This window comes from Amblyomma americanum, chromosome 10 (genome assembly GCF_052857255.1).
Source record: "Amblyomma americanum isolate KBUSLIRL-KWMA chromosome 10, ASM5285725v1, whole genome shotgun sequence".
NCBI lineage: Eukaryota > Metazoa > Arthropoda > Arachnida > Ixodida > Ixodidae > Amblyomma > Amblyomma americanum.
In genome coordinates, this window is record NC_135506.1 from 45,726,279 (window position 1) to 45,750,786 (window position 24,508).

A 24,508-nucleotide genomic window follows, 5' to 3' on the forward strand; every position below is an offset into this window, starting at 1 on the left:
CGAAAGATTAAGCGTTGGATTTGGTGTGCGCAGCCCGAACCGTTGAGTCATCTCGCTTAAGTAGCCTTAATGCTACGTCCACGGCATGTTAGGCAGGCCTTCTTTGGCGGGCTAGGTGTTCTCGCTATAGTCCCCGAGCTCGCCGAATCTCTTCGGAGTCTGCAAGTCCGGCTTCATGCATGACATTTCATGGAAAAGTGTTTCATAAGCTCCTGGGTCGCTATATTATAGCGATTCTGCAACCGATCACTAGGCGTTTTCTTTTTTTTTAATTTCCCGGCTTTCACAATTTTTTATAGCGACACCATATCCCGGATTCGCTGCTCGTTACTGGGTTTAGCCTAGGCTGTGACGTCGCTTCAGCTAATGGCGAACGGGGGAGGGAAATTAAAAACTAGAATCTATTCCGGAAGGAATCGTCATAGTCTACCGACACTGCTTGAAACCACTAGGCTCATGTTCGATGCTGAAGTGCTCGCCGGCTTTTTAAGCATTCACTGGCGGAACCGGGAGCACACCAGAGGATAAACACGCAGTGACGCTATCGGCGCCCAGTATCTTAGCGCGCTGGCGGGGTATGCGCTGCGGACGCCCACAACGACGGCGCCTAACTGAAAAACGAGTTAAGAAAAACTAGCGGTTTAAAAACACATTTTTCTTATAGAGACGTAAGCGAACTGCACCAGCTGCAAGAACACAGAGAAATACTAGTATTTCACATAGTGCTATTTTGTAAGCAGTCATCAAATACATAGAAATTTTATTAAAAATGTACACTTGCCAATAAGTTGCAAGAAAAATAAAGATTGCGTTTCAGAGCCAATACGGATGCCTTGATAACAATGAAATGGAGGAAGAGAGAGTGCATTATACAAGGATGATCTTTTCAATAGAAAGGATGCATGTCTCTCGGAGATAGTCTCGTGTCCGCTCAAAAGAATTTGGCGTGGATTGAATCTACAGGGATTCCATGAGCACGAGTTTCGGCAGTGATTTTGCCTTGTGATGCACACCAGCCGTGTGGCAGTCGATGAAATCAGCAGTGTTTTATGGTGTTCCGCTAAGCCGTTCGAGCGATCGAGTGCAGGCTTGGGCGAGGTCATTTCGGTGTTGCTTGATTCTCCTCTTCAATTACCGCGTTTTTACCTGTAAAGAGCCAACTCCTGCTCACAAGCAGTCCCACCGCGTGTTTTCGAAAAGAGGAACCGCCTAATGGCCATTCTAAACATTTCATTACTTTCACTTACTACGCTGGAGCACGAGGTTTTCGTGGCATGCGAGTATGCAGGCAATATTTGACAGCCGCCTTCAGGAGCTTTTTGTGTCTGCTACAGCTCAATGCAGAAAATTATATGCACGGCTCGTAATATATTTTTGCCACTGTTACTGTGGCCAGCTAAAGGACCTAGTCGAACGCGTTATTTAGAAGGAATGACACTCAGGCTGCTGGCACAGAAGCAAGTCCGTTAGGTAGCGTAGTTTGTATTGTTTGTATTGTTAAGTGTAGCTCCTGCGATTCAATTTCTGGCCTGCTTTCAGGAAATACAAATTTCAGCCCTGATTTCTTTCATTCCTCTTCAGCTCAGGATTTGAAGGTAACAACTGGGTTATCATTTTCAAGACGCATCACTTAGAGACAACACCAATTGTTACCTCGACGTAAGGCGAGAATGACGCGTTGTAGGAAAGAACAGCTTGTTGCCCCCCTCCAGTCAGAAGAGTAACTAAGTGGGCAATGAAACAGCAACTGAGCGTGGAGCCGGAATCGGAATGCAAGACAAACTAGACTAAAGTGTTTGCAAGGTGGCTTTGCTTTGGGCAGTCATTTGTGACGGCGAATGATAAGCATCTAGTTCCTTGGTGCGGTCTGAGCCACACTCGGGAAAACCTGTTGCTACGCATCAATGACATATGCCGTTATCATCGACAAGCAAACAGCTAGTGAAATGCACGTGGAAAAGTATTTTATTTGTCTCCAACAAAAACACAGAGGAAACTTCTCTGCGCGAGGAAGAAAAATCAGTTTTAGTTGCTCGACACTGCAATGACGCCATCTTGAACATTACATAAAAATAATGCGGCATTAAGTATCACCGCAGGCGACTTTATGTGGCATGGCCGCTGGTTCCAGCTGTTGATATATCAGCCAGGGACTAATCATCTCAAGAACTTTCACTCTTACTACCACGACAGGGATATCATCAAACATGCAACCAGTCCAAGAAAGAAAAACTGAAGGGCTAAAATATCGAAGAAGGAGCACCCCTTCGACGTTATTCAATCTCGACATTCACGTAGAGGGCTTTGTCGATGACGAAACCAAGTCGCTGAATATCTGCAAAAACTATCGTATCCGTGGGAGCACCCATATTCGCGTTCCCAAGCAGCGGTTTCTTAGCCATCTCAGTGTTCTCAATTCGTACCGGCAGCTTTATGTCCTTTGCCATACAAGTAGGGTGTGTAAGGATCAGCATGACTTTCTTGCAGAACGGCCATTCTACACAAACGTCCCAGCCTCCTTCGCATAGGTGGAAGGTGAAATATATTTTACTGTACTCAAATCTGCACTGTAGCTTGAAAGTGTAACCCGCTAATGTGCAGGTGTCACTTGATACCGTGTGATAGTTTGAAGTACCGTTGAGAACTTCGTTTCCTTTAAATACATCAGAAAATTTGCACGTTACGATGAAGTTTCCACGTTTGGAAGCTGAGCGCTGCGGACCCGGGGTGAATGCAGCTTTCGTTAAGGCTGAAGAAATCGAGTCGCACTGATCCTCGCTGCTCTTTTCCTGCACTACCACCAACTGACGCTCAAGGCTGGCTATGCGCTCCACCAAAGAGCTGGCGGTGTTGGCTGCAGCTTCCGGGCCATCTTTCTTGCTCGGCGCCTGCTCCTGTATCTTTTCCAGGTCCCTCCTTATGCCACTGAGCCCTTCGACAGCGCTTGCGATTGCTGCGACACTCAGAGGTTGCCGGGGACACTTGCAGGCATTAGCGGGACACAGTTGGCAGTGTTCGGCAGCCGAGCTGCGACTGAATGACCGCTCACATTTCGCACACCTCACCTCGTCGCTGCCGCATTCTAGGAGGTGATCCTTCAGCTCGGACAGTTTTCCAGTGAAGCTACACTTTTGACCACCGGCGACGCAGCGGACGCAGCGCTGCTCCAAGTCGGACTGCTTGAAACTCATTGAGACGACGTCGGCTTCTTCGAACTCCACGTCGTCCATGGGGCACTTCCCGCCTTCCTTAGCGATCTGACTTTTGCAGAATGGGCACACGACATGACCGCAGGGCAACAGCAGAGAGTTGCTGGGAACCATAGCGCAGAGGCTGCAGACTCGAGTGCTGGGAAGCGGCTTGACGAAGACGACGCGCCGGCGCTCGAGGAAGTCGTCGAATCCCGTCAGCGTGTACTCAGTGCCACACATCTTGCCTTTTCATATGGCGGAGAGTGTCCATAGCACTGCAGGCAACAAATGAGGCGCAGAATTTGTGCGGAGACGAGCGAGCTGCTGTGGGTGGTCAGGCCACGCTGATTCACACTGGATAAGCCGTGGGACGCGCCATGCGGAACACAAGCGAACATCTGACCGCGATTGCTATCAGCTTCCGAGCTGATAAATCCGCCCCACGCTGAAATAACAGCCGTACACGCTATGGGCGGAAATGTTTTCCTAAATGTTTTAATGCCCTGTCATTCTAAGCATGAAACTGCAAAGCTGAACAACAGTGACGGCGGCCCCTATACGGCACGATGCTCAAGAGAAGCTGGGAGCGTCCACATACTATATGTATACGCACTGGAAAAGAAATGACAGCCGAGCTTCGTAATTATAAAGCAGGCCAGTACCTTTTCGATTGTTGCTGTCGTTTGCTTTATATCGTTTTTTTTCCCTCTTGCGCAGAGAACCGATAACACGCTCGAGAGCGCCATTTAGACGGACCGCACAGATTAGATACTGACTGATGAGCGAGCAGAACTGCAAAAGAGATAGCCAGGTGACAGAGCCGCGTCGATATAATCGCACAAAAGCACCCCATCTTAGCAAATGAGAAAGTAAGCGAAAATTCCAGTAATAGAGGTTACTCGGGGAGCTCGACCGAGTATGAGGGTGCACTCTCAAGAGCTGTACTTCTGAAAGCGCAGCAAACTGCAGCTCATGCGGCAGAGTGCACCCCGCGCGACCGCTTTTGTCTTACGAAGCGTGCGCCGTCCGCGGACGAGGCGGCGCCAGTGATGCCGGGTCACGGTGTCAGCGCCCAGACGAAGCCGATACCAACCGTCGTGTGGATGGGCCTTACGGGACGCGTTGACAAGATGGCGGCGCATTCGTCGCCTGCTTTCATAGACGAAGAGAAAAAACTTCAGAGGCCCTCGCTACCCGAGCTGCACGCCAGGAAGTGTGCCGGAAGTCACGCGCTTTCGCAAGGACTACTGGGAGACATTCACTTTCCACGGTGGCTCAGTAGTTAGCACGCTCGGCTAATGATCCGGAGTACCCGGGTTCGAACCCGACCGCGGCGGCAGATTTTATGGAGGCAAAACGATAAGGCGCCCGTGTGCTGTGCGATGTCAGTGCACGTTAAAGATCCCCAGGTGGTCGAAATTATGCCGGAGCCCTCCACTACGGCACATCTCCACTACTGCGCACTAAGGCACATAAAGAAATTTTTACGACTAATAGATGATGCACCGTACCTTAGCCACACTGCACCATTGTTTAGAAAACACCAATTGCTGACACTATGGAATGTTATAAACAAAAAGATAGCGTTAGCTACTTACGTACAAATGCATTCCGATCCTACCGCTTTTTGTCACCAGTATCGAACGAAAACACACACCTAGAACACACAGCATGTATGTTATAATAAGGAAAAAATACGTACGAACTACGGCACCCAGAAACTTAGCTGCAGAATTTGCAGTTTTTTAAATGATCACCATCCTGCTGTATACATTATTCAGGGAACTAAATCATTGAAATCTTTCAAGAATAGCATAACTATAAATCTGTGGTCACTCCAGGCATAACCACTATTTTCGTTTTTATTCTGTTGTTTCTCACAGTGTTTGCCCAACTGTACATAAATGTTGAATATGCAATAACTCCTTTTTCAATGTTAACCAACTACTCTGTATTTACGTCTCGCTTAGTTTTTATTCTATGCGCTTATTATCTTGTGCTTTCGAATGGGAGCAAGAAGGACGCAGGATCTTTGTCAGGCATCCATTTGCCTTTCGGTCTGCGCCCTAGGCAACTGTACCATACGTTGTCATACGTTGCTCTTTGACCGTTACTTCCTTTCTTCTTTTGCTGCCTTCTTTATCCCTTCCCTTAGGGCGTTGTTAAGATGTCCAACGATATATGAGACAGACACTGCGCCATTTTCTTTCCCCAAGAACCAATTATTATTATTCCGGAGCCTTCCACTATGGCACCTATTTCTTCCTTTCTTCTTTCACTCCCTCCTTTATCCCTCCCCTTACGGCGCGGTTCAGGTGTCCGCCGAGATGTGAGGAAGATACTGCGCCATTTCCTTTCCCGAAAAAACCAATTTCATTTCAGTCTTTGGCCCCGCCGTGGTGGCTCAGTGGTTAGGGCGCTCGACTACTGATCCAGAGTTCCCGGGTTCGAACTCGACCGCGGCAGCTGCGTTTTTATGGAGGAAAAACGCTAAGGCGCCCTTGTGCTGTGCGATGTCAGTGCATGTTAAAGATCCCCAGGTGGTCGAAATTACTCCGGAGCCCTCCACTACGGCACCTCTTCTTCCTTTGTTCTTTCACTCCCTCCTTTATCCCTTCCCTTACGGCGCGGTTCTGGTGTCCAATGATATATGAGACAGATACTGCGCCATTTCCTTTCCCCAAAAACCAATTATTATTTATATTTCAGTCTTTGGCCGAAGACGCAGCCATTGGTAACGTAGGGTGCCGCGGCGTTTTCTTCTATACTGTCTCCTGCGCATTCGGAATCCCGCTGAGAAGGCGCAAAGTAAGGTTTGAGCAGGGGGTAGCAGGCTTCAAAACGGAGACGTAACCGCTTGTCCTGTATTCTTTACATGGAGGATCAATAAACTAGGAGACAGCGTGACGTCATAATCTTGAAGCCTAGTCATAAAAAATATAATGGAAAGAATCAGGAGAAATCGGCCCTCACGTGACGAGGCAGCGGTAGTTCTTAGCCGGATTTCGGTTTCGGTTTCGTTCTCTCGCTGCGTTGCGTGAGACGATCAACACGGCTGCGCTCGAAATTTGAGAAGCGCACACAGGCCATGGAGCTTGCAGATTTGTATGTGCCGAGAAACCAGTGCCTCGGTGCGCCCGTGAGTTTCGTGAAGTGCGGCTGGGTCGTCTGAGCTGCGCAATGAAATGCTGCGTGCCGGGATGCCGGAGCTGCACGGAAGAACGCCGTCCTGGGGTTTCGTTCCATCGGTGTACGCTTCGCTCATTCCTTGAGAAACGAAACTATTGCCGACTAGGGCATGCCTATGTAATGTTGAATATGAAAATCGTTTTAGTGTGACATAGGACAAAAGTGAGGTTGCTTAATCTGAATGCCGATTCAATTTCACATATCCTGATACGTGCTGCACCTTTCACAACAGGTTTCCAAAAGATCCTAAACTGAAAACTTTTTGGAGAGAAGCACTGGAACGCGACGGAATTTGGACGCCATCGAAAAGGAGCTGTGTCTGCTCTATTCACTTTAAATCTGAGGATTTTATGGTTTCAGGTTGGCAGAAACAAAAAGCCGTGCCGTCAATTTCACAGGTTTGTGGAATCTACGTTATCGTTTCCGTCTTCACTTGTGCCCACGATTATTTCAAGTGAATAGTAAAATAGTTATTTTTCAATAAGCAAAATACACACACATGAATTTTCGGCAACTAGTTCTTCGCCAGGCGACGTCATAGCTAGGCGCACGTACGGCACATTTTTGTTGCTTTACACATTTGTATCTTCAGCGGCACCGCCGCTCCGCTGCGAGGTCACGTTTGATTCTTAAGGTGGTGGTTTTCGAGGGAGCAAAAGTGCCCGCAGTCTCAGGTTTCCACGTCTCGGCTGAGCGCAAACGTATATACTGTCGTGACCGTACGGTGACTTAGGACCGGAGCTGCAAGGAGCTGGGCTTTCCGTGCGCTAACCGGGCCTCGAGGAAAGAGAGCTAGTTCTTCAAACCATCTCCGTTTATTTCTGGAGCCGAACTGCCTAACTTGTGTAACAAGGGGACCAAGCCCATTTAGAGAGAGAGAGAAAGAGAAAAGGAGAGTGGGGAGAACATCACGTGAAACAGTAACAAAACGTCAGCACGGTGGCTTGCAAAGGGGCTGCCGTACTGTCCCTCTCGCCGGTCGGTCGTCGACGAACACAGCACAGTGACGCACTTGGAGTTCTTTGGAAGCGTGGTACATCTTCAAACGGCTTCGAAAGCGGCGGGGGTGGGTTGTTTACCCAAACTCTGGAACACGCAGACGCAGTGGACTCGGTGGGGCTGTCAACGGACACATAAATCCTGTTCGCTTCCCCAGCTCCCCCACGCGAGTCGGGTCTCCGGCGCGCTTCGTGGAAAACGCAACTCCCGGCCCATCGTCGCCGCATCGAGCGCCTCGCTGGAATGCCAGGCAAGGCGTCCCGATCACAACAATACACTCCGGTCTTCTGCTTTTTGCTGGACTAGCTGTTTGCCTTTGCGTGCTAGAGTTCATCCATTCAGAGATGAACAAGCCTGTGAAATATGAAAATAACGCGTAAAACAGCTATCGGAAACGAAATTACCAAGCTGGCTGAGTAATATAGCGGAGTTCAAAGTGGGAACCATTTCTCTTGCAACTCGACAAGAATGGCGTTTGTAACATATATCGTTTTCGAAATATGCCGTTCTTTACTGCCGCTTGAGAATCTGTACTCCTAATGACCTGGAATATACACACTGGTTTTATTCGTGCGCGAGATAAAACAAAAATGCCATCCTCTGTGTTGTATGACTGCAAATAAACTTTGCTGTGTGATTGGTTTAATTTTTCCTAATTGCATTCAAGAATAACCAGATGCAAAAGCTTTTATTATTATTATTTTTTGCAATGCTAAGGCTGAGAGACAGCCGCTGATTTGTGGCTGCATTTTTTTAATACAAAAAAAAAATGCGTCCTTAATATATTATATTAAGTGACCCCTTTCTATTCGCTTTTCTTGATGACAAACGTACGCATTGTACATTTATTCTTAGGCAAGCGCTGAAAATTAGAACAGCTTTCTTACTCCTCCTATTGAAACTGAGCAACAGAATGCCTTCCCCTTTAGGCTAGAAGAAAATATATTTGATATTGTGTTTTATTTTTTGCCAGTGTTCTCTGGGAGAAAGCACTGAGCCACTGACAACAGAAGCCATGAGCACCTTTCATGGAGAGATGCAAACGCCTCAAGATGATACAGTATATATGTTGAATTTTTTTCAATCTCTCACTAGGCAGTCCTGTTTAAAAAAAAAACTGACACCTGCAGTGGACAGGATTAATTTCCTGTGTGCACCGTAACAGGCAGCTTCTCATGTGGCCTCAGAAGATATGTACATTGCGGATGAGTCTGTTACTGTGGGCGTGTCAAGTGACTTGTCAGCATCGCAAGATGTCTTGGTAAGCCAAGCACCTCCAATAACTTTACATCCAATGTAACAGCAGTATGTGCATGTTCATATCCTGCAAACGTCAAGATGTTTGCGTGACCTATTTGCGGCTTATTAAGGGTAAAACTTATGCATAGTGCTCAAGTCATAGGTCTTAGGTCTGGGGCTTAAGGGTTGCTATTACATTATGCCATTGTGGTGGGCTTATACCCTTAGGGTACGTCTATTTTTTCTACTATGACTTTTGTCTATTTGCGTGCTCTACTTGTTTATATAATATATTTGCTGAATATAACAACAGAGTTTATGTTGTTGATAGTTATATGTGCAGCTGCATTCTGGAAGGGCTGCAAAGCTGCAGATGATGAAAATAGCTGCAGGCCACAGTTTGTAGTGGCACTCGGTGTACACAAATGGCTTTTACAACGTTCTTAGAGGGCATACTTATCTGCCAATTTTAGTGGTGTTCAAATGTTGCAAGACGTTCCTTTTGAAAACAGTGAAATACCTTAATCAGTGAAGGGACAATTTATTAAGTATCATTAAGGAATTTCGCACATATATATGTTGATAAATACCTTTACGGCTCTATTTAAAAGTTTGTTTTCCTTACTTGCATCCCAAACTGTGCTGCCAGGAAATCACAATTTGATTAATTTAGAAAGAATTTTACTATATATTACGCCAATGCCATATTTGTGATGCCGTCAGTGCGCCATCACATGCCAAAAGTGACATTCTATTCGACCATAAACACAAAGCAGTGAAGGTAGGCTCAAGTTTTACGAGCATCGCAAGCTCACTTTATTCGAAAAAAGAGGTAACATCTAATTCTATTCTGTGCACTTAATGATGTGAGTGTTTTTTTTTCTGTTTTTGCACCAGTTATAGTGAGAACCTTAAGTTGACTACTTTAACAGAACAGCCTTCGTTGCTTACATAGTGCTTTCAAGACTGTAATTAAGCATTGGAGACGGAATCTTTGTTGAAGAACCCAAGCTCTGAAAGTTTCAATTAAATTGTGTTCTAACCAATTTAGGTCTGTTTAGCTTATTAGTTGAAACGAGATAAAAAACAGTAATGCAGGTGAAAAAATGGAGCAAAAGTGTGACCCCCTTTATTATTTGATGAGTGGGTCCTTCAGTTATATACTATGATTGAGGCGACTTTCGATACACAAGGATAAGGATGATTCAATACAGACGGATCAATAGCCTGCACAGAACACCTTTTTTGAGGGACAGCGAAATATTGTGACGTGTATCTTTCTAAAAGTCCATTGAACCTTGCTGTGAATGCCGTATCTTCTAATATTTGCAAATAGCTGCGTGGACCAAGCTCACTTCGGGATTTATGATGGTTCCACTGTTTGGATGAACATACTCATATGTTACCTTGGCAAGCTTTTGTCCCATCGTACCTTGTGAATGCTTTGATTCTGTTGGCAGTTTACTAATATTGTTGGCAGCTGTGTAGATGAGTTCTGTTGATGCTAACCTGACTGTTTGGATGAACATTATCCTGTTGGCTTCGATAAATCATGTCTTTCTGCTCCTTATGAACATCTTGTGCCATATGATTTGTTCTTGCCCTTTTGCAGTTATGTTACGAGTTATGACTCATGTATGATGACCTGGTTGTGTGCATAAATATTTTAATATATATCTCGATTGGTCGCATATGTGTCCACCTCGGGAATATTTTGTACCATATGATCTGTTTGTGCCGTTGTGCAGTTATGCTACTACGAGTGGCTCATGTATGCTGACTTGCTTCCTTGGATAAATGTTTTCATATATGTGCATTTTCCAAACATAAACTTCCTCCCCACAATCACAAACAGAAAGCTTGCTACTGTGACTAATGGCAGGGCCTAGCTGTCAGGTCGCAGTAACGAAAGCTGCATTATTCTATAGGACGGTATCTGTCGTCGTCTTCCGACAAGGGCAGCCAGTTCTCGAGCAAATGCGTGAGCCCACAACACCGCGTGAACTCCGAGCATCGGCTCCAAAACCGATGAACAAGCTAACGCCGAGGGCCGGGAGACCCCGCGCAGGGGCAGACAGCCAGGCGTAAAGCCGTCGGCGCTTTCTCTCGACAGCGAGAGAGAGAAATACTTCACTGCTGCATTTCACGTCGGAACCGCGTATGTGCGCGAGCGTATTCGGCGCGACTTGTCCCGCGAGGGTAGCAGAGAACGGCGGGCCCATGGGCGGGCCGGAGTCCGCCTGTCCGAGAAATAGAATCTTGCGCAGCGTGCCGGAGCGCTCGTTAAACACGTCCGTCCGCCGTGAGCGCTCTGGAAGCCACTGCCTCCTTTTTTAGAGGCTCTTCGCCTATTCTCCGCTTATAGCATGCGCTGAAATAAACGCTCCGCATGTGTATAGCGATGAATGGAATTGCATTCCATTCTCTTTATGAACCACCGTTGAACAGTGGCGAGGTCGCTGCCGCACGCCACTGGGAAATTCTGAATTCTAGCGACATTGAAAGCGGGCATGTGCAATTTGTATTTCTAGCAAGACCATGAAAACGCCCCTTCACGTCGGTACTGGAGTACCGTACACGCATAGCGTACAGCGACGTTAGTTCAAATGCGCAGTGCCCCCGGCGAAGCTTTTGATGAAAAGTTTACCAGCAGTTTTCTACACTGCACCCAAAAACTCAGGTGCGTAATCAACAGAAGTGTTGAGGCGCGGAGCCTACACACAACCTCGGTACGCATTCCGCCAAAGCTGCAAGACAGGCGCTCCGTTACATCGGAGCACGGACGTTCATTAAAAAGCACCGCTATCCAAGCTGGTTTGCAGTCTGGTAACTGTGGAGGGCCTATTTCCCAAGAGTCAGTGCGCGAAAGGGCCCTCGGCAGCGGCGTCAGAGGAGGATGGCTTGCAGAGGCTGAGCGCGTGACGTCATGCTCCCTCCTAGTTTTTTTCCTCCATGATTCTTTCCAATGTAGTACACTATAATTCTTTCCTTCCTCTATGCCCGCTTCGGATAAAGATATGTAAAAACTGAGTTTTAAATTTGGTCTTGAGGAAAGGAAACGACTCAGTAACTCTCTCAGATATCTCGGTAGACCCTCGAGACGCGTATTAAGGGATGGTGTAAAGGAGAGAGTGAAATAGGTTTTTGCTGGTTTAACGTCCCAAAGCGACTCGGGCTATGAGGGACGCTGTTGTGAAGGGTTCCGGAAATTTCGACCACTTCGGGTTCCTTAACGTGCACTGACATCGCACCGTACACGAGCCTCTAGAATTTCACCTCAATCGAAATTCGACCGCCGCGGCAGGAATCGAACCCCCGTCTTTCGGGTCAGCAGCCGAACGCCGTAACCACTGAGCCATCGCTGCGGCAGAGAGTGGAATAAACAAGAAAGAAAATAAGAGGGGCCGTAGTGGTCTCTGAAAAAAAGTTGGCAGGGGCGTAACTTGGCTGACCCTGGAATTCAGCGAAAAGCAAGCACGCTTGCTAAGCGTCTGAGGCTCGTCCATGGCAGCTCCGCTACACGCTCGCGACAGCCTTTCTATACATATCCAGACGACCACGTGGCTATGACGTGATATCACATGATCTTACGACACCCCCAAAGGATGTTTAGAAGGTCAAAGGTCAACCCGAAGGTCACCCAATGTCAAACATCCCCTAAAGGTCATGGGTCAATTTCGGGGGTCAAGGGTTCACCACCACAACTGCACCACATATGGTCATACACTGCTATTCTTGGTTGGGCTGAAGGTCGTTCAAGGCCGTTGAGCTGCCCACTCGAAGAGAGATTTACCTAGCGTACTGAAGCTCTTCGCTTCAAAAAAATCTTCATGTGATATGGGCTTTGTCATCTTGTTGTCAGGCGCAGGTACTACGGCAGAATGCGCACAAAGGATTCATCAAACAATCCGAGATAGAAATATACCGTCGTATTTATTTGGCACGTGCTACACCATATTACAACAATGGCCCTGGCAGTCTAGACCATGCAGCTGGGGGGGGGGGGGGGGGGCAGTATGCATCATGTAATTGACCTGCACAGAAAAGAAAACATGAGATGAATTTTCCATGTACAAAGCTTAGTACGACGTGAACATGAGCTTAGTTAGTTCATGTCTAAAAAGGCAACCTGCACAAAAGGCAGGAATAAAGGTAGACAAATGAAAACAATTCTACAAGTGCAGGCTTCAGAAACAAATCATAAATAAGAATTAATGAGAACCAAAATAAGAAAATATATGCAGAAAAAACAAAACGTCCCAAATGACAGTTACTCAGTCGCTCGCATATGCTCACATAATCGCAAGCACACTGGCTTCTCGGGAAGAACATCATGCTGTGGCCATCAAAACAAAGCACCCCTAAGAAATCAGAAAAATCGAAAATATTGTTCCTAGCTGCAGGGTCAAACTGTAGGGATTCCAGATGCCGGACTACTGGGAGGGTCGTGTCAAGAAAAAGAAATAGACGTGCACGAAATAGAAGCTAGTAAAAGGTGACAAAATGGAATGCAATACAACAAATCCTTCCCTCCATTCTCATGCGTTTAATTCCTTTGCGTTCTCATGCGTTTAGCTCTGGTTAAACCTTGAGTGGTGCGTGCGATAGCTACATGTGGCCGAGTGGAGCTCGCTCAGTTGAATTGCAAAGTCAGTCTTTCGCCCCTCCATTTCGCTGGGCGTTCATTCTTCATCATCCCTGGACGTGGATGCTCTCCCCCTCTCCACTGCCCCCCCCCTCCCGCTCAGTTTCGCCGGCGCGCCGGGCCACCGGCAGCTGCTCTGCACCACGTGACCAGCCACGGAGCTTAAGGGCGGCAATGGAGCTCAAGGGGTGCCAGGCTGAAGGCTCGAAGTGCTAGCGTAAGGTGGCTGTCGCTACAAAAGCGACCTGGTAGATGGAGTCATCTGGTAGCGCTAAACTTGTAACAGGTTTACTGTCCACTGAGAATCAGATACAGTGCTGTGATAGACGTGAGCACTGCGCGCAGTACGTGTCACAGAAACGTGCACACTACTTTACCCGCCTTTTCTTAACGGAGACTGTTTTGGACACACCTGATCCTGAATGGTCCTAAGCAGGACGAAATACGTTGCCGTGAAGAGAAGACAGGTAATATTCTTGCGCGGAGGAGACGAAGGCAGGAATATTCAGTCCACATTCACAATGCACTTCAGCTGCCGAATTATTGTTTCCCTAGTTTTTGTCTTTCAGCGTTCTTAGTGTGAGTGGCGCAGATCACGCATTTATCGTCGAGTGAGACTCATTTTTTCGAAATAGGGCAGAAATATGAGAGTGCAATTTAATCGTCATTTGAGTTACATTACAATATATCATCAGTTAACATAAAATTACTGCGTCAACAATATCGCTCCTTCGTCAGCTTTATATTTAATGACTTGTAGGTATGTTAACCAGAATCCCATTTTTTAATCGCCAGGCATTGTTGACATTCCAGTTAAGACTCGAGCGACTGTAACGAGCGACGCACTATCGAAGACGTTCTTTGCGGGCGGATGATACGATTTGGTTCGTCAAGGAACACGTGCCATAACGAGGGTTGTCTCGAAAAGCAGCGCACGTGATTCGGATCTGCGCGGGGGTAAATAACCGTCCTGCTTCTTTATCATGCGTTATTAGAAAATGACGAACAACGCTAACGAATAAAGCTGTGAAGCAACACGGTTGCTTTGAAAGCTTTTGTCCTAAATAAAAAGTTAGCAGAAATTATAAGTGAAATAATTTTCATGCCTCTGGTATGTTTGTTTGAGTGAGGCGTTAAAATGTTGCAGCAAAGCGATAATGATTTGCTGTGCAAAGCAAGCAGTATTTTGTTTACAGACGCTTCAAAAACCAGTGAAAGGGTAACACCTGAGCCTGTCCACGCAAACGAGTAAGCATTACAAGTGGAAAAGGAAAGTTCAAGCAAGGTGATGTGGCCGCTCGCAGCTATTTGAAATCCCGGTCACATTTGCGGAAATCTGCTGCTTCGAACGTAGATGATACGAACGATGGTACAAGCAACAGAAAGGCCGGTGAAAGGGCACAAAGATAGGTCTTTATTTCACTTCCACACAACCACAGAGGCAACTTTTATCGTCGTGAGAAGCAAGGGAAAAAATACTCAGCAGAACAGCAGTGTAAACTTGACAATCACATGATAAGGGAGTTTTGTATTCGGCAGGACGACTTTCGGGCATTTTCTTTTAATAAGTTCTTGTGGAAACTACACGGCAACTGATGATGTTAAGAAGTTTCACACCTCTGGCACAACACGGTTCTCGACGGCGAAGCCAAAACTGTAATACAAAAAACATCAAGAAATGAAATTTCCAGGAAGGCAGGCTCCGTGCGCGCTATTCAAACTCGACGTTCACGTAGAGCCCATTGTTGGAGATGAGCCCATGACGCTCGACATACTCCCACTCGACTATCCCCGCTGAAGTACCCTTGTTCGCAGAACCACGTACTGGTTTCTTGCACGCCTGGGGATCTTGCATGCTCACCTGCAGCCTCTTGTCTTTCTCCATATTAACGGGGTGGGTCAGTATCAGGGTTACCTTCTTAGAGAACGGCCATTCTACGCACAAATCCCAGGCGCCTTCACAAATCTTCAATGAAAAGCTTACAAGACGGTTATAGTCAGGGAATGAACATTCCAGCTTGAAAGTGTAGCCAGCCAGTGTGCAGATCTCACTTGATATCACGTGAGAACGACTTTCAAAGACCAGCGCTTTGTTTTCGCTGCATACATCGGAAAAGACGCATGTTGCGATGAAGTTGCCATGTTTGGAGACAGAGCGGTAGGGACCCGGGGTGACTGCGGCGGTCTTCAGAGCTGAAAGCAGAGAGTCGCACTGGTCCCCGCTAGTCTCTTTCTGTATAGTCGCAAACTGACCCTCAAGAGTAGCCACGTGCTCCATTAAAGAATTTACACCATTCACAACAGCATTCTTGTCTAAATCCTCGCTCGAGGCCCGCTCCAGAATGCCTTCCAAATCCTTCCTCATGTCGCCAAGCTTTTCGAGGACACTTGAGACTGCCCTGGGGCCCACAGGCTTTCGTGGAGGAGCCTCGGCCGAGCACTGCCTGCAGTGTTCAACCGACGCGCTGCGAACAACGAACTGTTGGCATTTGGGACACCTCCCCTTGTCGCTGCCGCACTCAGTCAGATGGTCCTTCATGTCGCATAGCCGACCTTCGAAGCTGCACTGCTCACCACCGGCGACGCAGAAGACGCGGTGCTGCTGCAAGTAAGACTGCTTGAAGGTTACACGCACGATGTCGGCATGCGCAAACTCCATGCCGTCCAAAGGGCACGTCCCGCCTTCCGTCGGTATTTGACCCCTGCACACCTGGCACAAAACGTGACCGCAGGGCAGCAGCACGGAGCGGAAGGGCACCACACCGCAGACGCTGCAGACTCGGGTGCCGGGTAGCGGCTTGACGAAAACGACGAGTTGGCGCTCGGGGAAGTCATCGAATCCTGTTAGAGTGTACTCTGTACCAGGCATTGCGGCGCTCTTAACGGCGGCGATTGCCCAGAAGATTGCAAAGAATACTGCACAACCGTGGAAGCAGCCACTAAGTCCAAAATGTGGCAACTGGTAGCTGAATACCCTGAAGTAGCGTGCAGACCGGCAAAGCGTCGATTACCAACTCAGCCGTGGTCAACTGCTGCAGCAACTGCAAATGCCAGCGATGGCAACGCGTTGGGATATTTAGGAGCCGCAGGAGAGAGGGTGCATTTCCGAGGAAAGGGTGAGCCGTGGTCGCCATGGTGATACCGGTTACTTGACGGTGACGCAGCTCAGCGGCGCCCTCCAAAGCAGACGGAGATGCATGCGCGCGCCCACTGGCGACCTAAAAGGAGACTGCATTATATGCTTGCTATGCTTGACAGCAGCCGATATAGTCCACTTGTTTGTCACTGCAACACGGCGCGCGCGGGAACAAAGCAAGCAGAGGCGACTCGTAGGTGGTGATGACAAGCAAGCCGGTGCCAACACCCGCGCATGGGCATTGTGGTGTGCGCTGATAGTTACTTGGCGCCATCGAAGCCAGTGCAGCCTTTGCGTGAGCATGAGCTGGCTACTTTCGTTGCAGAGTTTTTTGGATAACCTAATGTTTTGCAAATATGTGAAAAGACGATTGAAAAGGTATTTCAATAAAAGAATAAAGAAATGAAACGAAATATCAACGTAGTGTTCAGGAGGCCGAAGTGCGTTTCAGAACGCCGTGACACATGGCTAGTCGGGACGGCACAGACTAAATCTGACTAGCAGTGCTTGTACAGTCGTCAGCACGTCTGTCGAGAGCCCTCGACAAGCCAAGTGCGAACCAACCGCCGATAACGCCTGGTTTCGGATAGCCTTCATTAGAGCATGCGCCGTCAGAATGCCAACACTGTCTTCTGCCTTATCGCCACGCTGTACAGCAAGCGCATTCGCGAACAATCACCGGTGAAGACAATGCATGCCGTTGAAACCAAAGCTGAGATATCACATGTGAGACAATTTTTATTTTTCTACAGGGCGAGCAGAGAAGTGTTATCCCGGCTTTGGTTCCGGGGCCTACATCGCCTTCATCGCTGATCGTTTGCAACCGTGGCTACGGACCGGCGCGGCGAATGAGCAAAAGGCAGTGTCGTCAGTGTGGCAGGGCATACTCTAAAGCAGGCTATCTAAAACCAGGCGTTATCGATAGGCGTCGCGCATGCCGTCAGAAACTGGCCTTTCGAATGCTGCAGACGGACGTGCTGTCTAGTGCACAAAAGATAACCGCAAGTTACAGGCCAGACGCCTGAATACCGCTACGCACGGCACTTTATCGTCAAGGGACATCTCCGCTGGACGAAGTATGCCAATCGACCTAGACGGCTCATTTTCATCAAGAGTTGCCATCTCCACTTCAACAAGGTACCAACTTCACATTCACGTTTCGCAAGCACGCTCAGGCGAGAAGCCGAATTCGTCTTGCCGTACTGACGGTAGTCTGCAATGGTTTGCACATGCCGTCTGCCTGTCATCAATAGCGCAATGTGACGGTCTTGGTGAGTTCGTTGTGCATTGATTGACAATATAGCTCTTATATATGTCTTATTTGTTTTATTTATTTGAACCTCAAGGCTCCTTGGCTGAACATTCCATGAGGAGTAGGCGCAAGACCAGCGGTTAACAAGGAATGTTACATGGGAATCATGACGACGACATGGTTTTCTCGGTGGCAGTCTTGAAATGGGCTGGATCAGGGATTAGTGCTAAGTCGCAGGGAAGGTCATTCCAGTCGCGAGTTGTGGGGACAAAAAAAATGATTTCTGAAATGTAGTAGTGCTGGCACGATGTGGGATGACGCTGTCTGGATGGCCTGTGCGGGGTGTTCGACGTACTGGTAGAATGAGCTTGCTGTCGCGGGGTGAACAATGGAAAAACCTGTGATAAAGGAAGAGATGTGAAATTCGGCGACGAGAAGCGAGAGAAGCAAGTTTTAGTTGGAACTTCAAGGCGGATATGCTAGAGTATCGCGAGTAGTTGGAAAGAATAAAGCGAGTGGCCCGATTCTGAACAGATTCCAGGGCTGAGGTATGGTTAGACTGATGGGGGTCAAATATTGCGCAAGCGTATTCAAGTTTAGGCCGCACAATTAAATATTTTATAAGTTGGTAATTTTAAGGAAGAAGGTGTCATGCGCAGGTTACGACGCAGACACCCAACTGCTCGATTACATGAGTTTATTATGTGGTTAATGTGGCAAGAGCATAATAAGTCACTAGCGAGGTTAATACCAAGATACTTAAGAGTTAGTGGAAATAATGGCAGTATCGTTAATTTTATAAGTAGGCGGACTATAATTTCGGCGGCGGTGAAAAGAAATTTGTACAGTCTTTGTAGTATTTAGGGACATTAGCCACGTAGTGCACCTTTGCTGTATGTTATCCAGGTCATTTTGGAGGATGTAAGCATCCTCGGCGTTAGTTATGAGCTGTAGAGTACGCAATCATCCGCGAAAAGGCGGATGCTAGATGTTACTGTGGAAGGCAAATCGTTAATGTATATTAGAAAGAGCAATTGTCCAAGAACTGTGCCTTGGGGTACTCCTAAAAGAATGTGTGAGTAAGATGATGAGAAGCCATTAGAGGAAACAAATTGCATGCGGTCAGTTAAAAAGCTTCGAATCCAGTTCAAGACACTAGGATGAATGTGTAACAGAGACATTTTATGTAAAAGGCCTGAATGGGGTACTTTATCGAAAGCTTTCTCGAAATGTAGAAATAGCGCATCAGTTGGGATATTGCGCTCAAGATAGGAATGAATGTCATGCAGAGACAAAGCTAATTGGTTTTCACACGAGTGGTCTTTCCGGAATCCGTGTTGGTTTGGATGAAAAAAGTTGGCCGACGTTAGAAATGTGGCAACATTAGAGTAAATGACGTGTTCCATGATCTTAGAGCATTTGCTGGTAAGCGAAATGGGTCGGTAATTACCTGGGGATGATCTGTAACCTTTCTTAAAAACTGGAATCACCTTCCGAATTCGCCAGTCATGTGGAACAGAGCCTGTATAAAGCGACTGTTGAAAAATGAGGGAAAGAATAAGACTGCAAACATATTTAGTAGTCTTTAAGACTTTGGAATTGAATCCATCGATACCGCAGGAAGATGAAAATTTTAGCGAGTCGATAACGTTAACAATACCATGTGCTTTGAAGGTGGTGCCATCCATTGGTGGATGAGGCAAAGGCGCGGGATCAGGGACATCACGAGCTGTTTCATTAGAAAAGATTGAAGAGAATGCATGGTTCCAGACATGGGGTACGTCGGATAGGCTGACTGGCGAGCCACTGCTGTCAATGAGAGAAATATCATTATCAACATCAGGGATGATTGTTTTCCAGAAGCGCTTAGGGTTGCTTTGCAACATTTCAGGGACGGTAGTGGGAAAAAAGCGGAGTTTACGTAGCGAGATCGGAATATTGCTTGACAGTGATGTGGTTTTTGTTCCAGGCACATTTGGTGTTAGATAAGTTGGCAGAACGAAAAGGCGCTTTTTCTTATTATTTAAACACTTCAGTGTAACACTAAATCATGGATAACGTTTTCGCTCTGTTATGCTGATGGTAGGGAAGTAAAGTCGATGCGAGACCAGTTTGACTAAGCAGAATGCAAGTGGTAGGTAGAAGCAAAATGGTTATGGAAAACAAGGTGGTCACGATTCGTGCTAATGTAATCTCCTTTGTCGTATAGCGTTAGTACTTTTTTTGGATTTAGGACTTTTGGTAACGCTGGTAGAAAAGGTAGTGTGCAGTACAACGTGATCACTAAGGCCCGTAATGTGCGAAGGAGCACTGAATTCATCAGGGTGAGTAGTTAAAATAAGGTCAAGAATGTTTGATGTATGGTCAGTCGTGCGGGTAAGCTCAGAGACAATTTGAGACAAGCCGATAGTTAAGTAGGAGTTTAGGAATTCACTAGATGCCTGACGTTTTGTAGATGAGTCTAGAAGTCACTAGATGCCTGACTTTTTGTTAGGGTGCGGGACGTATCATTCCTATCTATGGACGGAAAGTTGAAATCGTCGGAAAGCAAAATGGGGGTGCGTGGGTAAGATGAGATCAGCGAATTGAGCGTGTCATGAAAGAGTGTTATGAAGGAACTGTCCGTATCAGGCGGTCGCTAGCATATACCGATCAGTACGCGAGGTGATGAAGCATGACAGCACACCCAAATCATTTCCAACGAGGTTACTACGTTAAGAATGGAACAATTTAGAAGGCGCTTGGCAGCCTTCTCTGGCAGCGATTGGCAGCTCTCATCTAACTGCGCATGATTTCATCGTGGAACGATAACATAATTCGTGAGGAATGCCCTGTATCTTCTTTTTTTTCAATTTCAGTGCTGCCACACGCTTTGTATCCCGAGTTAACAGCCTGAAAGCAGCATTTCCCTAAATCGTGAGCACGGTGGATGTGGGCAAGTCCAGTTGGCGTAGTCACAGATTAATTGATTATTTACCGGCGTCCGAAGGGGTGCGAGGAGACAGAGTATGGGCGGTCGGAAGCCGGCGACGGCGGCGCCACGGTGTCTGGCGATGATGGAAAAGTTGGTCTTCCTTGCATCGCCATAATGCAGCGTTAACAAGATTCCACGGCACACATGCGCGACTCGAAAAGCGAAATTCAGTGCAGCGCTGTGGTCAACAAGGACCAGGACTGTAACGTTTCAGCGGGAACAAAGGCCAGCGGGAAGCTAAGAAGCCGGAGTGATCAGCCTCATATTGCCATGATAACACGTGTTTAGTTCCCGGGGCTGCGCTGTAGCCACTCGAAGGGAGAACGTGATTTGCTTGCATTCACAGCTTGAACGTTTGTGCCATAAAACACAACAAGACGCAACGCATTAACAGCTTAAAAACCGCGCGTGAAACAGACATAGTGTTTTTGATTTTGCAAAAGCGTTCGATAAAGTTTCGCACCCTAAACTGTTACTGAAAATCAGATCTATACTTAAAAACGAAACGATAACTAAAATTGTTCACGTCCTATAGTTGTCCTATAGTCGAGCACAGCATGTTCAAGTTCATGCTCATCAATCCAGCATTAGTCCAGTAGACTACGGTGTTCCGCAGTGAAGCGTCCTGGGCCTTCCCCTGTTTTTGGTTTTCATCAATGACTTACCTAACGACTTGAGGGTAGCGGTCAGATTGTATGTATATGACTGCAATCATTTATAAACTAATTGCTACTCTGCAAGATCATGTTGAACTAAATCTAAACTTGCAAAAAATCAATGAATGGTGTAAGATGTGGCAGATGATATTAAATCCAGACAAAACAGTTTTATGAGAATTACAAGAAATAAAACTACCTTAGATTACAGTTATAGCTACGTGTACAGAAAAGTAACCAGAGTCAGTAAATACACTTACCTTGGATTAACACTTGCGTCCGACTTACGTTGGAATTCACACATAGATAATACATGACCCAAGGCCTCCAATGCGCTGTGGAGCCTCCGACGAAATATGCGAACTGCAGCCCCTGAAATAAAATGTCTGGTTTTTAGGATCTCGGTATGGCCTATCCTCGAATATGCAAAAATTGTCCGGGATCCACACACTGCCTTCAATTGCTCTAAGCTGGAATGAATTCAGCGCCTCGGTGCAAGGTTTACTTTTAATATGTACCGGCATTCTGATTCCCCAACGTCCTTATGTAAACGTGCTGATTTGGAAGCACTCGATTTTAGAACGAAACGTGACAGGCTCTACTTTCTTTTCCACATTATTAATCGCAGCTTGAAAATTAACCGAAGTACTTTGAAATTAAAAGTTGGGAAATATCACGCCATTGTCACGGCTTGTACATACCAATGCCCACAGTTCGAAATGACTGCTTTAAGTTTAGCGTTTTCCCAAGAGCCATTAAGGAATGGAATATTCTACCAAACTCTGTTATCACTTCACAATCACTTGGAGAATTTTTAGATAAGCTGTATAATGTTTTATCGTTTAATGAATTATATGCCAGAGTTTTATTTTGTGTAAGTGGCGAACGCTTTATGTGCCGAATTTTGCGCCCGTTTCAATGTTTGTGTAATAGTGATTTTTGTACCGCATTACCCAATCCTGTCTTAGCCCGTGATCAGGGATGGCAGTATAAATAAATGAAAAGAATAAAATAAAACTCATATTTTGAAACAGCATGGCAGGAGAGATCCCAGCGCAGTGCATTGTGGTCCGGAAATCGCGCGCATAGGAGCGAAACCAGCTGCATCCATAAGGGATATAGTTTAGAGTGATAGCCAGAGAAGGCAGCAAAGACAAAATAAAACTTTCGAAGACCGTTGCAACACCACTTTTCTCTAGAAGCAGGGCGAAAATAGCCAAAAATGTTCTGTGTCCTTATTTTATGGTGTGAGATGTAAATATGCAGCCTATCATAGGGCTTTGACCCATATAAACATTGGTTGACCAGGGCCTACACTGGATGTCCGCTTCCGTAGAAACGCGCATGCCAATTTGAGGCCGCATTTCATTTCGAAAAATCTGGCATTAGCATCGCGTAAATACGGTGTTATACAATGACGTTGCTAGTTGTTTACCTTGCATCAAGACGAGAATAATGCGCTGTGCGAAGCCAGATTAGATCTTCCTCAGAGGCCGTTAGAAAACCACTCTGTAGGACACGCATGGGCCGCTCCACGAAAATGAGTGCATCATTGGAAGTGAAAACGAAAAGTCAAACAAGTGCGCAGTGAGCGCTCAGAGCGATTTCCTCTTCATGTCCCATTTGCAAAAACCTGCTATTTCCAATGATGACACATGTCTTTCTCATCGACAAGCCAAAGAAAGGCTAGTGAAAAGCACGAATATGCATTTTATTTCGGTTGAACACAGCCAGAGGCAACTTTTCTCGCGTCACAAGCGAGGGAAAGCGACTTCATATCGTCAGCAGAACGGTGGTGTACACTTGACAATTACGTGATAACGGTGAGTTATTTTGTGTTCGCCTGGACGACTTTATCACGCATCTTTTCGTAAATTCTTGAGGAAACTTAATGGCAACTGATGATGTTAAGTTTCACACCTCTGGCACAACACGGTTCTCGACGGGCAAACCAGAACTGTAAAATAAAACAAAATCAAGAAATCAAATTTCGTGGAAGGCAGGCTCGGTTGGCGTTATTCAAACTCTACGTTCACGTAGAGCGCATTGTTGGCGATGAACCCTTGACGCTCGACATCCTCCCACTTGATTTCCACCGGAAGGAACACTGCGCAAGTTACGAGATCCATGTCGTGGTTTCTTGACCTCCATGAAAGTATGCATTCTCTCCACCGGCAGCCTCTTGTCTCTGTCCATACACACAGGGTGCTTCAGTATCAGCTTGACCTGCTTAGAGAACGGCCATTCTACGCACAAGTCCCAGGCGCCTTCACAAATTATGAACGAAAGGCGTACAAAATTCTGACAGAAAGGGAAAAACAATCCAGCCTGGAAGTGTAGCTAGCTACTGTGCAGATCTCACTTGATATCCTGTAAGAATCACATGTTCCTTCCAGCGCTTTCCTTCCGCTGTTTAAAACGGAGATAACGCACGCTGCAATAAAGTTTCCATGTTTCGAAATTGAGCGGTAGGGACCCGGTGTCAGCGCGGCTTTCTTCACAACTTAACGCAGACAGCCGTACTTTCACCCGCTCGTCTCTTCCTGTATGTTCGAAAACTGACCCTGAAGACTAGCCAAGCTCTCCTCAAGACTAGTCAAGCACTCCTCAAGACTAGCCATGAGCTCCTGAAGACTAGCTATGGTTAAACAGTTAACACAGTTCACAACAGCATTCTTGTCTGAAGCCTCGCTCGAGGCCCGCTCCGGAATGCTTTTCAAATCGTTCATGTCGCCAAGCTTTTCGAAGGGACTTTAGATTGGCGTGGAACTCACATGCTTTCGTGGAGACGACTCAGCCGAGCACCGCCTGTAGTGTTCAACTGCCGCGCTGCGAACTACTGACTGTTGGCACATGTCACACCTCACCTTGTCGCTGCCGCACTCAGTCAGATGGTCCTTCAGGTCGCATCGCCGACCGTCGAAGGTACACTGCTCACCACCGGCGACGCAGAAGACGCGGTGCTGCTCCAAGTAAGACTGCTTGAAGTTTACAGGCAGAATGTCATCCTCTGCAAACTCCATGCCGTCCAAAGCGCACTTCCCGCCATCCCTCGAGGTTTGATCCTTGCACACCTGGCACAAAACGTGACCGCAGGGCAGCAGCACGGAGCGGCTGGGCAGCACACCGCAGGCGCCGCAGACTCTGGTGACGGGTAGCGGCTCGACGAAAACGACGCGTTGGCGTTCAGGGAAGTCGTCGAATCCTGTGTACTCTGTGCCAGCCAT

The 24,508-nt window shown here is 47.0% G+C and overlaps 3 protein-coding genes across 3 annotated transcripts; all 3 read right to left on the minus strand.

Annotated features, from left to right (window-relative positions):
• Nucleotides 1–1,936: 1,936 nt before the first annotated feature.
• Nucleotides 1,937–3,772, minus strand: LOC144108009 (uncharacterized). Its single transcript, XM_077641271.1, has one exon. It carries the CDS (start codon nucleotides 3,429–3,431, stop codon nucleotides 2,274–2,276), a length of 1,158 nt encoding a protein of 385 aa, XP_077497397.1. The 5' UTR covers nucleotides 3,432–3,772; the 3' UTR covers nucleotides 1,937–2,273.
• A 10,884-nt stretch (nucleotides 3,773–14,656) lies between these two features.
• LOC144106483 (uncharacterized) lies at nucleotides 14,657–16,285 on the minus strand. Its single transcript, XM_077639298.1, has one exon. The coding sequence runs from the start codon at nucleotides 16,130–16,132 to the stop codon at nucleotides 14,975–14,977; it is 1,158 nt and encodes a 385-aa protein (XP_077495424.1). The 5' UTR covers nucleotides 16,133–16,285; the 3' UTR covers nucleotides 14,657–14,974.
• A 7,749-nt stretch (nucleotides 16,286–24,034) lies between these two features.
• LOC144108243 (RING finger protein 151-like) lies at nucleotides 24,035–24,508 on the minus strand. Its single transcript, XM_077641520.1, has one exon. The coding sequence runs from the start codon at nucleotides 24,506–24,508 to the stop codon at nucleotides 24,035–24,037; it is 474 nt and encodes a 157-aa protein (XP_077497646.1).